The 19,595-nt window shown below is 40.7% G+C and overlaps 1 protein-coding gene across 4 annotated transcripts in view; it reads left to right on the top strand.

Moving 5' to 3' along the window:
* The window catches only part of Tmem131l (transmembrane 131 like), a 135,086-nt gene that overhangs the window by 81,479 nt on the left and 34,012 nt on the right, over positions 1-19,595 (top strand). For all 4 annotated transcript variants that reach the window (XM_027392950.2, XM_027392951.2, XM_027392952.2 and 1 more), the window contains 10 exons: positions 10,123-10,200; positions 10,393-10,546; positions 11,997-12,055; positions 12,347-12,455; positions 13,606-13,699; positions 14,157-14,310; positions 14,741-14,911; positions 16,227-16,296; positions 17,344-17,461; positions 19,153-19,294. In XM_027392950.2, coding sequence (XP_027248751.1) covers positions 10,123-10,200; positions 10,393-10,546; positions 11,997-12,055; positions 12,347-12,455; positions 13,606-13,699; positions 14,157-14,310; positions 14,741-14,911; positions 16,227-16,296; positions 17,344-17,461; positions 19,153-19,294 — 1,149 coding nt within the window. The remainder of the gene's footprint in view (positions 1-10,122; positions 10,201-10,392; positions 10,547-11,996; positions 12,056-12,346; positions 12,456-13,605; positions 13,700-14,156; positions 14,311-14,740; positions 14,912-16,226; positions 16,297-17,343; positions 17,462-19,152; positions 19,295-19,595) is intronic.

Raw genomic sequence — 19,595 nt, forward strand, 5'->3', positions numbered from 1 at the left:
AAGTTCCCTTTCCCCAGATAACCCCAAGTTGTGTCAAGTTGACAAAAAATTAATGAGCACAATTTATTTATTATTTCTTAATAATTAAAATATGAATACATTATTGCCTCTTCCTATCCTCCTTCCAGCCCCTTTCAAATCTATGGTCCCTTCTTCTCTAGTTATTATAGTTATAAACCTATAGATATACATATAAACATACAACATGCTTAGCCTGTTTAGTTTTGCTTGTATGTATGTTTTCAGAACTGACTACCTGGTGTAACCATTTAGGGAACTCATCCCTGGGGAAGACCAGTTCTCCCTCTCAGCAGTCATTAATTGTCTGTAGCTCTTTGTCTAGGGGTTTTGCCCCATGAAACACATTAAATATTTTTTTCTTCAGTACCTTCTTGGATTGAGGCTGCTCACATGTGGAGAATGGTATATTGATTTATTTCATCAAAACCATTTTCGAAGCATGTGTTATCCCAGTATCCACCATTTATCTGAAAGGCTAAAACAAACTTAAATTTTTGGAACCACTGTAAAATAGTAATTGTCTAAAATGCAATTATAAGGTAATATGGGAAACTTAGAGAAGTTGCAATTAATAGGAATTTGTAGCACATGGTTGTACTGTGTGTGTGTGTGTATGTATGTACATATTTGTGCATGGTAACACCCTATTGTCTAAAGAGAGTATGTTTTAAAGATATGCTGTGATTGTAAAAATTATGAATTTGTATGGAAACATGTGAAACATGCTAGAGACATGAAAAGTGGAGGGTGGAACTGAGAGAGGGTAGATTTGAGCAATGTTTGGTGTGTGTGATATCACACTGAATACCACTGTTAATAATAATTAATATGTGTTATCAAAAAAGATATTACAAAGCACAACCACAAGTATGGAAAAGGTCACCATTATTAATACCTGTTGTCTTTTGTAATTTTCTATTTTGTGTGTGGGTGAGGGATAACTCTCCATCAGTGATCGTGTTGCTGGACTGTGTGATGAAGAGGCTTTCTCAGGATGTGCCACTTGTAATACACCTCTGGCCAGGACTTCTTAGCCTTTTAGAATTGGCTCAGCCTTAGCTACTGGTGCATGTTGTCAAGCCTCATGCCTGCCAGGGACAGGTGCTGGAGCCTCAGGGAGAGTGTCTAAGTTGCTGGGTGCTGAGCCCTGTCAGTTCAGTATGACAGTGGGAAGTGGCAAAATCAGTGTGGGGAAGGAGACATGAGAGAAACTTTTTCCCACTCAACAGTTAGGCAAGGGAGAAATGTAAAGGGCACATTTTCCTTTAAAAATGTGCTGCACAAACCTAATTTACACTGTGGAGGGGAACACAGAAAATGGGGAAAGTTTAAGGGCCCCATAGTGAGTCTGATCTCCTGACTGTTATACATAGCAGGGAAAGGTCAAGGGTCCCCATGGTGGTCCTGATCTCCTGATTGTTCTATGTGATTAGTAGAGTGAAATGAGCAGTTTCCCTGAAACCCTTCTATGGTTTAGATAAGGTATGTTTATATGTTTTCCTCTGATAGGTTATAAGCTCTATCAACCTTTATGTCCTAACTAATAATTGATAGTCTGTCAGTATTACATGTAGTATATTGATGGAATAATAATTGAATTCACTAATAGAGAAATAATAATCTTAAAAGGAAATTATAAGCTGTTTATGAAATTATGGTCTACAGTTGTTCTTTTAATGCTTTCAAATATTTATTGTATTAGAATATTGTAGAAACTTCTGTTGGAAGACTTGCTTCCTCGATGACACTGCCTGTTTTTTTCTGACCACTTCTGAACCTGCTGCACGTGAAAAACCAGGGGTTAGAAAGCTAGGCATGGTTGATCCAGGCATGGTGGAGGACGCCTTTATTCCAGCACTAGGAAAGCAGAACTCTGAATTCCGGCCAAGACCCTTCCTCAAAAACAGAGAGGGTGGTGAAAAGAAGACAGTCAGCACTGTGGTCCTGGAGAGTCTGGGGTTAAGAGTTTGAGGCCAACCCGGGCTACATAGCGAACCTCTTGTCTCAAGCAAAATCAAACCAAAAGAATTAAGAATTAGAGAAATAAAAAAACAAAACATCTTAGCATGTTTATATGACTGAGGCATGTTCTCCTTTAATATCTGAGGTGAGGTACTATCTCCCTGTCCCCAGGTTAGGCCACCTGGGCCAGTGGAGGGCATTTTGCAGCTGAAGAACAGATTCCCTCATCTGGACACAGAGAAGGGAAAAGTCACCTGGTCTCCCCTACAGTACATAACTAGGAACCACTCTGCTCATAAGTAGGAATCACTTTGCCTCGTGGGAAGGCAGCCGGGTCAAGAGGACAGGAGAGCTAAGGAAGCAATTCTTGTAATGCTCCTCCAGTTATATAGTCTTGGGCCAGTTGGCATACTGTGAAGCTGGAGGAGACAAGACCATGTGCTTTCTCCTGTGCCTGCCTGTGGCCTCAGAAGCAGCCCCTGTCTTTGTGTTAGAAAAATCAACTAGGTATGCTGAAGATGACAACATGCCTAAGCTTGAATGCCTGTTTCCTTGTCTTTCCCCTTTCCAAATCCTCAGCTGTGATTTCTAAGAGAGATCATGAGTTCTATACTGGGATCATATTGCAGCATTAAGACACTGCTACAAAGGCTGTCTTGCCCTATCTAGAGATATGTGGTGCTAGTGGGTAATGAGAAGAACCTTATCACCTGCACAGTAATCATGGTTCTGGGTTATAGGAAGGTCAGCTAACCTTTTTGTGCCTCAGTTTATCCATGAAATGGTAGTAGTCCTTCCTGGATAGCTAATGATTAGATCGAGTAAAGAACTTAGAACCAGCTCTTGACACACAGCTAGAATTAATTCATGACAACTTTAAAAACAGATTCTGAATATAAACCTTCTTTTATGAAGCTCTCAGGGAAAATTTTCAAATTCAGACTCAGACTTCTGGCAAGACGTGGAAGCTGAAGGCTATAGACCCATATCATATTATCTTGGCCATGAGTTCATAGACAAAGAATTTGAAGTCCTTCCTTCTTTTCTTTATCTTGGCCAGAGAGCTTCTCAATGCCTGTGTGCAGCTGGGGAACCTTTGGAGTCTATATCCAGGGCTCCCTCCTCCTAGACTGTGTGTGGCTTTCCCAGGATCCCTAGCTGACAAATGTTTCAATCCGAAGGTTCTCCTGCTCCTGTCTTATATTTAAAGTCCTAGAAAGACCCCAAGAATATTGCATCATTAACCTTACACCCACTGAAAGTGGAAAGCATGTTCCTCCCAGCTCTATAGGCACCAGTTCTAAGCATAATTGTTCCCAGTGATTTGACCTGTCAAAGACAGAAGGAGGATGGAGACAGCGCCTTGGGTTCAGCTAGTTTCAAGCCCCAAACCTTTGCACATACTGCTTGGTGGGCAAGTGTGACTGTTGGACAAAAGACTAATTGGGTACTGTGGAGTTAAGAGGAGCCTTCTGTCAAGGAAGTGGCACATGAGATACTGGCCCCTCCCTCAGAGCTTAGCAGTGCTGAGGAACAGCATCGTGGTCCCTAGGTTTGGTTTCTGCTGCACTGCTTTGTGGGTCTGTGTGTTCCTTGTGTCCTGTTTGTGATACTCAATGAAAGGTGTCCAACTCTGCGAGTCCCTGTGCTGAGATATGGGGTGCATTGGACTTCCATCATCTCCCACTGTTGACCCTGGAGGCTTTAGACTTATTTCTTAGGGAAGGTTTCCCTTTCTGTACCACCCACTTGCAGCCAGAGTTGCTCTCAGCAGATTCCTGGATCAGGGGTGGGTGTGTGTGTGTGTGTGTGTGTGTGTGTGTGTGTGTGTGTGTGTGTGTGTGTGTGTGTGTGTGTGTGTGCTCTCAAGATCCCAGATGGGGAGTCACCAGCCCCGAGCTCTCTGTTCCTTGGTGTGTGTGTGTGTGTGTGGTGTGTGTGTGTGTGTGTGTGTGTGTTGTGTGCTCTCAAGATCCCAGATGGGGAGTCACCAGCCCCGAGCTCTCTGTTCCTTGGTGTGTGTGTGTGTGTGTGTGTGTGTGTTGTGTGTGTGTGTGTGTGTGTGTGCTCTCAAGATCCCAGATGGGGAGTCACCAGCCCTGAGCTCTCTGTTCCTTCTCAGTAGATTTGAGAGAACTTCTTACATTGTGTAGAAAGTACTTTGCCTCTGGTGCTCTTGCTGTCTACCATGCCTATTATGATCAAGGCTGTCAAGTGTCTGTCACTTTAACTAGCAGGTAAGCGAACTTGCTGCACAAACATGAGGATCTGGGGTCAAGTCCCCAGCAATCCAGATGCCTGTAATGCTCCTGCTGTGGAGAGTTCTAGAGCAGGTGCCCCAGGCCTGCACACACATGCCCTTCCCCCACTTTTTAATATATTGAAAAGAAGAGGAAAGACTGACTGTGACTCATGCTTTCACCCTATGAACACATGCTGAGCAAGGCAAGGCAGTGTCCATAGCCAGTGTGTGTGTGGTAGGACAAAACAAAGCTGTTTGCCTCATGGTGGTCAGAAAGCAAAGGGAAGGGAGGCACAGCTAGTGGTCCCAGAAACCCCTTCAAATGGGTAAGCCAAGTTGTTTGGACAATGTAGACCACTTGCATTTGGGTTGATCCGTTTCATTATCTAAGGGTTACGTCACTCTCTACTGCTTGCATCTGTCCTTCAGAGTTTCTAGAATATTGGGGGGGGGTAAATGGCATGTGGTCCCCCCCACCTTTGGGTTTGAACTAATTGTTACATTAGATGAAAAGTATTTGAACTATTTTAGAAACGAAAAACTTCTCTTAAGAAACCGAAGGAGTGAGGAAAAGGTGTTTCCTCCTCAGCTTTAACGTGGGAAAAGTCACTTTCCACAAACATCTAAATTATTTGTGTGGAACTAAACTAAGGAAGTGCATTAATTGTGAATGAGCAAATAGAAGCAAACCACCTCCCTCTCCTCTGTCCAGTAGTTCTCACATGTGTCTCTCTGTGCCCAGAGTGAGTTTTCTAACTCTCCTAAGGATGGAAGTGGAGTCTTACAGAGGATGGCTGGGGTCTGACCTTGAAATGATATGTATTAACCCTCTTTAGAACAAAAAAAAAAAAAAAAAACTAATTCTAGGCAGCTCTAGGCTTGTGCACACGTATTGTAATTAGATCTGGCAACTGAGAATACAAGCTAATGGTGGGGATGAAATAGAATTGCTGTTTAATATCAGGGGAAACAGCCATGCTGCATGTCCTAACAATTCAGCTATCCCTGTCTGTCATACACTGAATGATAGTTGGCTGTAGGATCTGAGAGTTGTATGCAAGGGGCAGGGGGTGGGATAGCTCTCATTTTCTGCAAGGCCATTGCTCTGCAGATTCAGTTGTAATAGCCTCATGTGTCTGGGCTGCCAACTGAGTGTCCTATGGCTTGTGCAGGACTTGTGTTCTTGCTAATAGTCGTGTTGGCACAAAAGAGTTAGCTTTTGAAGCTGTGATAATTGTCTGAGAAAAATAGGTTGTAAAGTTGGGACTTTTCAGGGCAGCTTTCATTTGGAAACCTCGTTTCAAGTGCCTTGTTCTTGTGGTCTGGGCAATTGTAGCCCCGATTCTTGTGTATTTTGTTGTCATGTGGCTCACTGTTGTCAGTAAAAGTTGTCAATTACTTAGGGCTTTACCAATTTGTTTCCTATTTTATTTCACATTGTTACAGAACTTCACACTTAACTTCTAAATATCTTGGCAAGTGGACAGAGATGGCATCAGATCTCACTTCCCAGTTCTGTATACTCCCATTACCACAAAACCACTGGCTCTATACAAAGTGGTTTCAGCGTTTCTGCTTTCTTGAGTGCTGTATATTGAAATGTCTTTTTAAAATCTTATGTCTCATCTTTTATGTCCCTAGAAAGAATAGATTTAATCTATTCTGATTTCTTGAACAAAGTGCTGGTTTATAAAAAGAATGTTCCCTCCATTTCCCCACTAGCTGGCTCCAGGATATTTGATAAGTCATTGACCCTTCCAAGCTATATTTTCCCCATGACTAAAAGGGAATACTGCCATATTCTTTTTTTAGTAAAGATTTAGCATTTGTTATAAACTAACTTATTAAAGTTAGCAAAAATGGGAAGTTTCAGAGGTTTTTGTTTGTTTGGTTGGTTGGTTGGTTTCTCTGTTAAGATTAATTAAGATGGCAACAATTTTGTTCTGGGAAAGAAATGTCAACTTTTCAATGTCCCTTTAACAAATTCCCTCAGGTCACAGGCAGTATGGACATACTTGAGCTCCCCCTTGTGGGGTTCTGAAATACACCCTATGCCAAATAAAACAGTTCAGTTTGAATCTCCCTACCTAAATCAGAGAATCTGAAATCCAGAGTGCTCTAAATTCTGAAAATTTTTGAGCGTCAGAGGGACACCACAGTGTATACAATTTTTTTTCACTGGCAAAATTATTTTAAAAGTACTATGAAAAATTACATATAGACTGTATGTATAAAGTGTATGAAACATAACTGAATTTTGTGTTTAAACATGAGTCTCATCCTCGAAAAAGTTAATGATATATGTGAAAATATTCCAAAATAAAAAAATTATTTTTAAAGCTCCTAGAATAAAAAACACCCAATCTGTAGTAGTTTCTACTTGTTAAGCTTCTACTAGATGCATGAATTTTGATTAAATTGGCAGATTATAAAAATCTGCATGCAAAAATTTACCAAGAATAACAGAACATTAGGTTTTAAATCATATCAGATCACTGTGCTCTTAATCCTTAATCATGTGTAAATTGTCATTCTGAACTCTTAACATTATTTTTCCATTTGGAGAAATGTTAGAGGAAAGAAAAGTCTTTAAAAATTAAACCTACCTTTTTATAAATGTGTACTCAGAAAATATATTAATTTTTTTTCCATTAAAATTGAAAATTTCAGGTCAAAAGTACACAGCAAGTATCAGGTTTTGATTTATTCAAAAATATTAAAGCTTTCCCAGATCTGTGGTGTCTGTGACTGCACATCCCGTTAGTTCACCAGTCATATATCAAGTGCTTAGGTAGAAGTGTGGAATTGAGTGCTTATGATCTGGAGAGGGTAGACCTTGACCAGATGGTTATGGTGTAAGTGAGGAATGCTAGAAAAAGTTAGGTAACGTGTCCATGTGTAAGTGGTAGCTGGCTATTCAGATATAGCTTCTGGGGGTTATCTAAGCTGGGGTAAATTAGCTAGAAAGTTGCAGGGTAGGGATATGGGTTTCCTGCAAAAGAACAGCAATTTCCAAGATGTCAAGTAGAACAGTGAAGCTGGAGTATGGACATGGGGAAAAATAGGTGAGAGGATACTCTGTAATTTCAAGAAAGGATTTCTTGAAATTTAGGAAATCCCTTGAAGGGTTTTAAGCAAGTCACTACATGACAGAGTTTGGGTACATATAAACTCAACTTAGAGAACAAACTATTTTGCTTGATTTTGAGACATAGTTTAGCCCAGGCTGGCTGCCCTTGAACTTTAGTTCTCTTGCCTCCACCTCCACATGCTTGGGTGGTAGGTAGTGACTGCCATGCCTGACTCACCATGTGTGAACTCATTCTTTGTGCAGTGTGGAGAGTGGAGTGGGAAGGGTGCTGGGAGGAGGTTACCTCACCGTGAATTTCTCTCTAGATTACCAACTAGTGTAGCTGTTTAGACTTAGTCCTCTGCATGGCAGGCACTCAGCACTGATGTAGTGCAGAGCAGACAGTGCCGAAAGCCAGGTGCACAGCTATGCTCCAGGAAGGCCTCATTCACAGAAATGGACAGAAGACTGGAGTTAGGCTGGGGGCACACAGACTTTCACTGTGTTAGGATGGAGACACGTGCACAGCTTTAAGGGGCATTGAGGAGGCAGTGTAACTGACTCTGGACTTCATTTACTGGAGGGTGAGGTAGTGAATTGAAGTTGGTTTCTTGGGTTTTGACTTAAACAGCTGTGTGACTCATGGCAGTACTGTTAGACAGTAGTGCTAATATGATGGGTGAGTTCAGGACCTCCATGTGCAGCAAGGCCTGCACTGCAGGAATCCATGCTGAAGACCTAGCTTGTTGGAGAGCTCCCTTGGGAGGTGAGAGTGGGGAAGCACAAGGAACACAGTATCCAGATCAACTGTGTCTGATGGATGGGACACAGAAGCAAGAAAATGAAGAGAGGGAGAAAACACTGTTAAAAGAGGTTCCCGTTGAACCAGGCTGTGTGGCTGTTACTCATGACTGCTCTTTAGTTTGGACCAATGGTGAATTTTCTTGGCTTGTATCTTTGATGGAGGGGTTTGTTCTTATTTTTACTTTGAGAGATTGTGTTGAGGTTCTAATGTGAGCATGGAGACCCTTATGCCCTTGACTGAAGAGCAAGCACCTCCCTGTGGCCCACATCTTGATTGAGAAATTGTCCATGTCTATACAGCCCCACTCTGTGCAGCCTGTGCAGCTTTAGGAAGGGCACACATGGAGGGAGGAAAAAGCCACTCCTTAGCCAGTCAGGTCACAGTGGCCCTTGAAGATCAGTGAGGCAGATATGACAAGGAGGCTGCCCTTGCACCCTCACGTTATTGTTCTGTTTTAGACTGTGTAGAATATTAGTTCCTAGCAGTAATTTTATAAGTTGTTTGATTTCACTTACATGCTCAAAGTACATCTTAAATACTTTGTACTGTATTTAAAATGTAATATACTTTATTAATTTTTTCTGTACTTTAATTGCATGAATGAGAGCTACAGTAATTCTTTTTAGTATTGAGGAATGAACCAATGGACCCAGGCCTTCACAAATATCAAAAAAGCATTTGCTTTATCATTGAGCTACATCCTGACCCATATAATGTATTCTGTGATGTACTCGAGCAAGGTTTATACTAGCAAATCAAACTTGATGGTTGTGATTCTACTTAACAGTGGCTCCACTTGGATTCAGATGTTCACACATAATTAGGCAAGCTGTCTTTCTTTGCTGAGCTTTCCCAGCAAAGACTCTGGCGCCTGGGCTGAATGTGTTCCTTTTATAATGACTGTGATAGAGACCTCATGCAAGAGAACCACTCACAGGCCAAGTTCCTGAGATTGTATGCTACACTAACTTCCCTGCCTCTTCTCTGTCTGTGAACCCATCCCTCCACCTGGACAGCTGTGTCTTTCCTGTCAAGAACTCATCCCATATGGTTGAGATCTTTGAACTTGAAAGAGTCTTGTATTCTTTCTTCATACTTTTGTCTTCCATTCATAGATCCTTCTCATGTTAAAAATGACAGACAGTTGACATTTGGACATCTCTTTTTGAGGGTTCTATCAGACTCCAGGGTCATGGCTTCTAGTGGTCATTGAGCTGAAAGAAGCACACACTAGAAAATAATAATAATAATAATAATAATAATAATAATAATAACAACAACAACAACAACACAAACAAAAACCCCAGCAGATTGATTGTGTATAGTAGTACATACTCATAATCTTAACAGCAGGACACTGAGGCAGGAAGATCATAAATTTGTGGGCAACCAGGATTTGAATTTGTTTCAAAGCCAAACAAGCATGGAGTTGGAAAGATGGCTTGATGGCTAAGAACACTTGTTGCTCTTGCAGAGAACCTCATTTTGATTCCTAGCACCATATAGGAAGGCTCACTACCTGTAACTCCAGCTCCAAGGAACTTAATGTCCTCTTCTGGCCTCCTTAGGCACCAACACTTGTAAGGCATGCTCTCTCTCAATCTCTCTCTCTCTCTCTCTCTCTCTCTCTCTCTCTCTCTCTCTCTCTCTCACACACACACACACACACACACACACACACACACACACACACACCTTAAAATAAAATAAGCAAAAAACAGTAAGTTCGTTATTACTGAGAAAACCCACTTTAAAATAAAAGTATACTCCTTTGAATCCAATGTTAAACACATCCTAGACATTATTCTATTTGTGTCTATGAGTGGGTCATCCGTACCTGCTTCCTGCATTACTAGGAACTGTCAGTTATTACTTCCTTTTGAGTGTAAGTTGTGACAGCATAACACATTTCCAGTATAAAACAACATGCAGCATTTAGCAGCTACTCAGAATTGGTTGTTACTGTTAAGGCCAGATTGTGTTAGCCTCCTCTTAAGTTCTTTTGCCTCTTTCTTCTTTTAGGAAGAAACCACTAACACTACCCTCCTTCGGGTGCAACTGGAGTGCAGTTTACATAATAAAGTGTGTCAGCAATTAAAGGTAAAACAACATTTAGCAGATCTCCCTTTTTTTTCCCTGCCTCTTAAAAATCAAAATCAAAACAGTGGTGCATTCTCTCCATAAACATGCTATTGCCTTAAGTGTTCCTCTTTTTCAAAAATATGCAGTCACGAAGTTCAGATGACTTTTTTCTTTCTGAGTTTTCTTGTTTCCCCACACCTCCCATTTCAGAGTTGCTATCTGGGGCCTGGTGATGCTTTACCCTTGGAGATGAGCATAGTTGTAGCTGTGGAAAACTCCTCAAGGCAACCTGAAGAGAACACTCAAGCCCTCTTAGATCACCTCTCTATTGTTTATGTAGCTACTGCTGAGTCTGATACCACGGGTAAGGTGGGGTCTTTACGGTTGTTTCTGTTGTGGGGCTATGGCTCAGTGGAGTGTGCACTGACTCCTGGCCTGTCTCCATCTAGCTCATCCAAAAACTGAAGCTTAAACCCTTTTTACTGCAGCAAGTCTAGGTTTCCCTACATCATTATTTGGTCTTGTCAAAGAATCAAAACAAGGAGCCTCAGCTTCAGGTAGATTGCAACAGGATCTAGTTCTTGATCTGCAATTACTCAGGCTGTGTTAGTTTAGGGAACTTAGGTGACCACTGCAAGCTCTTTGGAGTCTCCCTGGAAATAATTTTTCTTGGCAAGCAAATGGCATGGGCATGACTGCCTAAAAACATTCACAAAGGGTTTGAAGTCCTGAGTCTTACTCCCGTGGTCGGAGTTGCAGAAGCTCCATTGACCAGATCATGATAGCTGGTTGTTTCTGGATGTTTGACAGCTTCGAGGAGAATTCCTCTTTGGAAATGTGTCCTACTTACTAGAAATAGCCTATTTTGGCAGTTCAACTTTTGAAGAACACTTCCAGGAGATACATACTACATAATGCCTGAGACTCATAATGTGGGATTTGCTATTATATATTGGTTATAACAACTGTGTTTGTATGTGTATGTATATTTATTAGTCACCTAAAGAAAGAAATGACACAGAAAAGCATAGTTATTTATTGGTAGTCAGCAGTGTCATTTGTGTCCTGCCCTCTCCTTCCCCACCACCAATCTCATGCTGGGGACTGAGCCTATAGATTCCCACATCTATCACTGAGCTCTACAGCTTTAATTGTTGAACAAACATCATTTACCATCCAGTCTTTAGAATTGGATACAGTAGTAAGGGACAGAGTGCCACCTCCCTCCAGCTTGTAGTTTGTTGGTTTTTGTAATGGGCAGGTGGGCACCCACACTGTGAAGACTCCTGTCCAATAGGGAACACATTTGGATGATAGATAAAGGGGAGCCTGCCTTCTGAGATGCTAGAATTTAATTCTTCCCAAGTGTGTTGGTTTAAATGAGGAAACACATGGCTGTCCAGATAACTGGAGAGCATACTTTGCTTGAAGCTGTCTAGTTGGTTACTGTTATTCAGACAGAGCATAGTGTGTAAATTTTGGTCCTGTGTGCTCTTCAGTGTGTGAGAACCTACATGTTCAGGCATTTTTTGGTTTGGTTAGTTTTTTGTTGTTGTTTTTATTTTTATAAGGATCTCTCTTCCTGTGACTTAAAAGACCCACTGCATGTACATGAAGCTCTGGCTTTGATCCCCAGTACTGGACTCACTCATGCGTGTACCCCAGAAGGTGCCAGAGAAAATGGCTCTTCCATTCAATTTCAGTGTTGTAGAAATTTTTGTCCTTTTAGAAATGTATAGTGTATTTTACTGTGTTGAATGTAGAGAGTCTGTGGCTCCTTGTTTTAACCTCATTGCTCTGATTCTTTTGAACAGATGAATCTGCTGTAAATATGTATGTATTGCATTCAGGAAACAACCTTATTTGGATACAGGTAATTGCTAAAGCTTATATGTAAGTAATTTGAAATCACAAGTGTGCATTTTGGTTCAGGTCCTTAGGGGTTCCCAGGAAAAGATGCAGAGGCCTTTGGGTCTATTGTCTTTTGCTTGTCTTTTAAACCCACTCTCCCTTGCTTTAACACCCTGTTTGTGTGGAGTTGTCAGCACCCCCTTTCAGCTGTTGTAGACACAGCTGCTGAAAAGTTTCTGGGAGTCTTGCTCTCTGCTATTTACTGATTTCCTCCTGATTGAGAGGAATGACTCGGACTTATTTCTTGTTGTAGGATATACATCATTTCTCACAGAAAAATGCCCTGCCTCTGCAGTTTGAACCCGTACTGCTCCATACTTCCACAACAAACTTCACAAAAATTGCTTCATTCGTTTGCAAAGGTACTCTGCTGGGATATCCCTGTCCTCTAGTGAGTTAGTTGGCAGTTTCATTCAGGGAAGTTCCAGTTACAGGTGAGGCACAGTTTAAAGAAACAGTGGGTTTTGTTCTTATAAACCAGAGCTTTCGATGTGACTAAAACTGCAGTGGATGCCGTCTGTGTTTTGCCATGCCTGTAGGATTTTGAGTTTCAAGCTTAACTTGGTAATTTGCAGTTCAGTGTGTACATTCTGTTGCTTTCATGGTGAGCAGAGTGGCAGGGCCCCTGTTCAGTTTACTTGATAGAATGTGATGGTGAGTGTCCATAGTGAGTTTAAATACAGTCCTGTGTTCAGATTCCTACTCACAGTTAGAAAATATTCTGTAAGTAAGTGAATTCCCAGGGAATTCAGAGCAGCCTCAGAGCCCACTGACAGGACTGGTTCAGCCGAGTCCCTGTGTGGATAGTGTGCCCTGTAGCCTCCAGAGTGGAATTCGGACAGTAGCTCCCTGAACATGCATAGCATACCTGTAGCAAGGGTGTTCAAGAAAGCACTGGGTTTTGCTGTCTGAGATAAAGGTAGGCTCTACATTGATGGTTTTTTGTTAATGTTTGAATTTGGTTTGGAACCACATATGTACTTTAAATAGAAGCAGTTTCAGTACGTAAGCTAAGAGTTCATCAGCAGTCACAGTCTAGATCAAAGGAAGCCTAAAGTATTGTCTACTTCTGCACAGCTCACCCGGGCGCTTCCTTGGGCCAGTTGGATTTCACTCCCTCCCATTCCTCTCAGGCCCTTCTCCACCAAGTGAGCTGCTTTCTCCAGCCCAGCTAAGGACCACCCTCTTATTTATAGTGAAGGCAGATATTAGTAAAGGAAAAGCTTCAAAGTCCTGACTTCATTTTTCCTGAAAGAATTGAGACACTGGTTTAAAAGAGGAATGAAAGGGTGTATATACTGTATGCCAGATGACTGTTATCAGCCATTTGCTGTTATCAGTTATTTGCAAGGAGCAAAATGGGAACATAAAGGAGTTATGTTACCTTCCGTACTGTTAATGGAGATAGCAGAGGCAATTAAAAATGTATAAATAAATCCACCTCATTTTTGTTCTTGTTTAACAACAAGAAAGAGACTAATGCTTCCGTTTCACAATTCTTTGTAACAATAGCAGGTACCTCATGTGGCAGTGGAATTGTGGATGTGAGGAAAAGAAAACACACCCCAGCACTAAGAGCATGCCTCTCCTCTCCTGTGGCTCAGGGGTAGGTTCACTCTGCCTTTTCCTCAAGTCCCCCTGTTTTTTTCTTTTTATTTGTGAATTTTTGTTTGTTTTATCATTTGACAATGCTTTAAATCATGACTGTTGTTTCTGCATAATTCTTTCTGGACTGGTGTCACTACCTCAGATGACTTTGTAGCAAAATGGAGAAACAGGGCTAAATAATTCAGTTTAGAGGGTAGGTTTAGACCAGATAATCAGAAGATATTGTTCCTGTGGTATTTTCTGACTTGTATTTGGGCCCTGGTTTCGCACTGGTCATGGCTGGGTCACTTCAGCCTTGCTGCCTGTATTGCTCTATGGGTGAGCCAGAAGGCTGAAGTCTGAGATGCTGTTGATAGATAATGTTTTCTGCTCCTGTTTCCTCATTGGGTGGGTCTGTAGAGGCTAGACAGCTGTGCTGACTCATGGCTGGTCATATTCATGCCTTTTCTTCACAGGTATTTCAGAGTGGATGCCTCTACAGCCCAGTTTCACATAGAGAGTCACAAGAACACCACAGGGGAGTGGTCAATATGGTACCGCAGCCATTTTGACCATAGCATTGTATTAAAAGATGTGTTTGTTTCCAAGGAGGCCAAGCACATTTTAAAGGTATACACAATCCTTTTTCTTCAACTTGTAGCCTAATGTAAGTTTTGTTTAATGTCATGCTATGATAGCAATACCTATAACACCTAATTTTAACTTAAGATTTTTAAGTCAAATATAGTTTCTTTTTAACATTTCAGAGTTACTTTTGATTGGTAGCTATCTGTACTTTTTCTCTTTCAGAGTAAAGCCCTGTTTATGATTATAATAAATGTTTTCATTAAGTATTTCAAGATTTCTGCTGTGACATCTAAAATAGTGTCAATTGAAAATGAAACTTTGTTTGAAGTCATAAATATTTGGCTTTTGATCTGGAATGAGTGGAATAAAATTCTGATTTCTGGATCAAAGAAGATATTTAGCATTTATACTATAATGATTTTAGTCATAAAGAGTGTCAGGAAGTAACCTCTCTCCCTTCTTTTCTTTTTAGGTTCTGAGTTTCCCTGGCCCTTTATTTCTACCCCCAGGCTGTTGGCATATATTTTCTCTGAAACTTGCTGTTAAAGGCATTGTCCTAAATCTGCTCACCAATGTATATCTGACGACGAACACAGGTGCTGTTTTTGCAATACCTCTGCAGATTTTCTCGGCCCCAACCAAGGTATTGTGTACAACATCTTGTGCTGTAGTGTAATCTAGCAGTTATAGTTGCCTTGTATTCCCTCATGGTGTTTGGCTTTTATTAACTCCGTTAAGTTCACCTTCTTTAAGGCTATCTAAGACACTGAAGGACATCACCAAGCCAATCTTAGATGGTAGACATGTTTAGATGTGGAAATCTTGAGTTAGAAAGGTTAATTTTCATGAAGTAGTGATTATTTAATAAACTAAATTGTCACTAGTAAATTGACCAGTTTCATTTTTCTCTTTGCTGCTGAGGAGCAAACATGGGGTCCTATATTTGCTAGGCAGATGCTCTGCTATTGATTCCCAAAGTCTGGGAAGTAAGGAGTATTTGCTTACTGTAGAAAGAAAGTATGTGTTTGCAGAGACTTCAAGTAAGTCAGATTATTTGGTGTTTTAAATAGACTTCTTTTAAGTGGTTCTCAGTTGCTCATAATCATTGAACTTTCTTAGGGGTCCAGTGTAAAAGCCTAAGAGGTTCATGAGAGAATTCTTCCTAAAATCTGGGCAAATTGTGTTCAGCTAAGATTATTTTAAGCATGTCTCATTTTTTCTTAATGTTTATTTTCATTTAATTATTGCTTCCTTTTGAGCCAAGCTATTCTGTATAACACTGAGTTCTGGTTTTCACTATGAGACATTCATGCAACCATCTTTATGATTTTTTTCTTATTAGTGTTGATGTTTCATAGTTAGAAGTGCCTTGCCTTTAGCCAATAGTGTGAAGTTAGGACTCTATACACCAAACTGTGAAGTTCATTCATTTAGTTGTATTTTGAGCAAGAGGGATTTTTTTTTTTTAGTAAATACCCATCCCCAATCAAGAGAAACATATAAAAACAGTGATTAAAGGGAGGAAGTAGGAGGCAGGCCTCAGCAGCACGTGGACGAAGAACACAAGCACTCCCCAGACCTGTAGGAGGGTTAGCTGCCGGTTAGTCAGTATCACCATACCCTGTCTAGAGGATTAAAGTACAGTTCAAAACAAGCAGAGCACAACCACCAGAAATGTTCCAAGTCTAATTCATGGGCCCAATAATTGTAGTTGTAGACATTGGCGGTTATACAGAAAACACTGTAAGTTGTCATTGTAGACATTGATATGTAGAAGCCACTATGGAGACCCTGTGAAATGACAAAGGAACAAAGAAATTGCTTCTTAGTTGTTTGGCTTCTGGTTAAAGGGGAGGCAATTGAGGTAGAGGCCAATGTCTGCTTCCTATTTTAGTGTGTTAGGACTTTTATGCTGAGTGTTGTGTTTTAAGTTATTCATATATTACTTTTCAATCTAGGAAGGGAGTCTGGGTTTTGAAGTGATAGCACATTGTGGCATGCATTATTTCATGGGAAAATCAAAACCAGGTAAGTATTGCCTTAGGATTTCTGTAGCACTCCAGTGTGGGGGATGGACAGCCATGAGAGAATTAGCATTAGTGGATGGACTTCATATATAATTAATTCTCTTAAAGCAATTGCCTCACACTCTATGCTTAAAGAGCATGATCATTGACAGAGTGACCTGAAATAGTTGATAATCCTCCAGACTCAGCCAGGCTACTTATACTTATATAGCTTGTTTTTGTGAGAGATTAAAAAATAATGTTGTTTGATCTTAGCAGCTTTAGCACCAGGAAAAACTGGAAAATTGGGACTTTGTATTAAAGCCGATAAAAGTTAGTCACTGGGAATTTCATCTGCAGACCTAGGTTAGAGGGATACATATATATAAACTCAGGAGGTGCTAAGTGTTGTGTGAGACTGGAGGCCTTGGTAGTGATTTGGAAGTTGAGCTTGGGTTCTGGCTTATTTTTGTCTTTGTTCTTTGATTTACTGAGATTTCTGATGTAAAGAGAGTTTTAAAGTACAGACTTAGCTTTAGAAGAACCTCCTTTTCTTCCCAGCACCCCCATTAGTGGAGACAGGACAAGGCAGATATGTAGGGGTGAGGTAACTCACAGACCAGTTAATGGGTATGCGTTGTATAGAATCAACTACTGGTCTGTGCCCTCCTTGAGAACTACTGTTTGTCCCTCCACGTCCCCAACCTACATAGTGCCCTGAAAGATGAAGTTGGCAAAGGGTGTTTCCATGGAAGCAGCTCTGCATTTTAGATATGAAGCTGTCGAAAATGCTGCAAGCATAGTTTTAATTTATCTCAGGCTGTATCATGAGCCATTTGTCTTTTATGTTATTTCTGTCACATGATTCGCTTTAGTTTTGCTTTTTACATGTTTGTTTAATTTGATGTATCATGTGCCATTGAGTTAGAGGGATTTTCAGAGGAAAGCAAAGGATTTATTCATGCCACAGCCCTCTTAGTTTGTGAAGTCTAACCGTCTGCCCTGGACATTGTTTATTAATTTAATTGTACTTTGTAAATCTAAATTCTGAATCTGGTCTAACTTTTAGAAACTCCTACTTGGGATGGAAGCCTTTCTCTGGATCGGTCTACCTGGCATGTGGATTCTGAACTTGCAAATGAACTGTATGAAAGATGGAAGAAGTATAAAAATGGCAATGTTTGCAGGTGTGTCCTTGGATTGGTGCTGGGGAGTAAATGCTTCCTAGTGCATTATGCAATACACTTGTTGGTGGTTGTGCTTAAGTCCCAGCCTCAGAAGTGTTGATAGGGCAGCACAGCAAATATTTCTCACCTGTTCCTCAACTAGAGTTTGCTCATGGGTGTCAGAATTTTGCCTCTTTTGTGTATTGTTTCTGTCTTTATGCGTATGCACATGTTCACTGATCCCTTCTTGCTGAGCTGTTTGAAAATAAGCAGTAAATTTCATCCTTGGGCCCTCAGTACTTTATTGGAAAAATCTTTGCTAGGCATCATATTGAGGCTCTCATTATTAGAAGAAAATGATTGGAAAATATTCTTTTATATGTAACATCACAACTGCAACCAAAAATTGACCAATGATGAATCACATATAGTTCATACTAAAAGTTCCCTAGTTGGCCTATAATACCTGTTACAGCCCCCCCCCCCTTTATTTCAAGGTCATTCAGGACTATGTCCTCTTGTCTTATTTCTCTAGTCTGTAGACTAGGGCCCCATCCATCTTCGGTTTTTATCATGTTGACAAATTTTTCAGTTTAGACAGAAAATTCCTCACTTTTTTTTAAATTGGTTTTTCAAGTTTATATACATTTTATCAAGACTATTTGTTCCCTGCTGGTGTTGTGTTGTTGTGACTATGTCACATCAGAAAACACATAGATGTCATTTTGTCCCATGGTTAATTAACACTGTAAGGTTGAATCATTTGCTGTAGGTGATTTGTGACAGATATCCACCTTGGAGACCTTTTTCCTTTGGTAATTCAGTAGTCTGATTATATAAATTTGCTGATCCCAAAGACTTTTCACATCACAATTGTAGTACTCTTGGGCAAACCTTGTCTCAGACTAATGGCTATGAAATGGTAAGGCTGAGGATTACATTGTTTGGACTCCATTTATTAACACAAACTGTGCTTTTAAAGCCCCCTTTGAGTATCACCAGTTTCCAATTCATGTGTGTATTTTATTCCTGTCATCATTTTGTTAATTTGTGTGTGGGGGTGTATACATGAGAGTACAGGTGTACACACAAGTTCACATATGCAGAAACCTGAGGAGGATGTGTTAGGTGTCCTCTGTCTCTTACTGAAGTTGGAGCTCACCGTTTCCAGCGAGGCTGAGGCTACAGATGTGTTACAGCCATGCCCAGCTGCTTTTGTGGCTGCTGAGCGCCCATACACAGTGCCCCACACCCAGCAAGAGCTCTTCCTCACTGATCCTCTTCCCAGCCCGTAATTATTAGTTTTGATGACAAATTCAAACTTTACTGTACAATGTCCTTCTGAGTAGCTTGTGCATCTCTTTGATGTGGTACCAAAATTGCAGTCATTCTCTGAATGTTTGCTTAGTAACACGTTTTTTTGTTTGGGTGTGAGTATCTATGTGTGCGTGTGTGTGTTTAATTTCAGACATTGAACTTTGGGATTCTGACATGTAAAACATGTGCTCAGCCTCAGGATGGTGTCATCAGACCTCTAGGATCAGTCATACACTCTATCTTTCCAAATTCTACCAACAACCATTTCCCTAAGAGTTCTTGTTCCTTTTAGAGTGAGTGGTTATTTAGTATTTCCATTATTTTTTAATGTCAAGATTGTCTTTGTATATATTTATTATTATTGTCATTCTTTTTTTTCTTTGTCAATTTTCCAGGAGAAACGTTTTGGGAATGACTCAGTTTGCCTCTGCAAAGAAATCCAAGGAATCAGAACCCTTTGTTTCCTTTTTGCCTCGCTTGGTCCTAGAGCCTGGCCTGCTGTTGAACTTCAGTGCCACTGCCCTCAGGAACAGTGTGGTAAGGATACTGTGGCTTGTCTGCTTTGTCAGTGTCACCCAAGCCTGGAGCTTTCAGAATATTAGGCTATTTATTCCTGGAGATTGATTTTAGAAGAAATTAAGTGAAATTCACAGAAACATCATTAGGACCACTGAGTGGGGATGTCACAGGGACAAGATGAGAAGCTAAGCTCAAAGCCCTTGAACAAAGAGATGTCAGTTGGATATGAACTTCGTAAGTTAAGTGTTACAGGTTAGTGAGCACTCAACAGCTGGCAGTAAGGAGAATCTTGGTCCACACCAGCTATAACAGGTTTCTG

This window comes from Cricetulus griseus (genome assembly GCF_003668045.3).
Source record: "Cricetulus griseus strain 17A/GY chromosome 1 unlocalized genomic scaffold, alternate assembly CriGri-PICRH-1.0 chr1_0, whole genome shotgun sequence".
In the NCBI taxonomy this organism is placed as follows: Eukaryota; Metazoa; Chordata; class Mammalia; order Rodentia; family Cricetidae; genus Cricetulus; species Cricetulus griseus.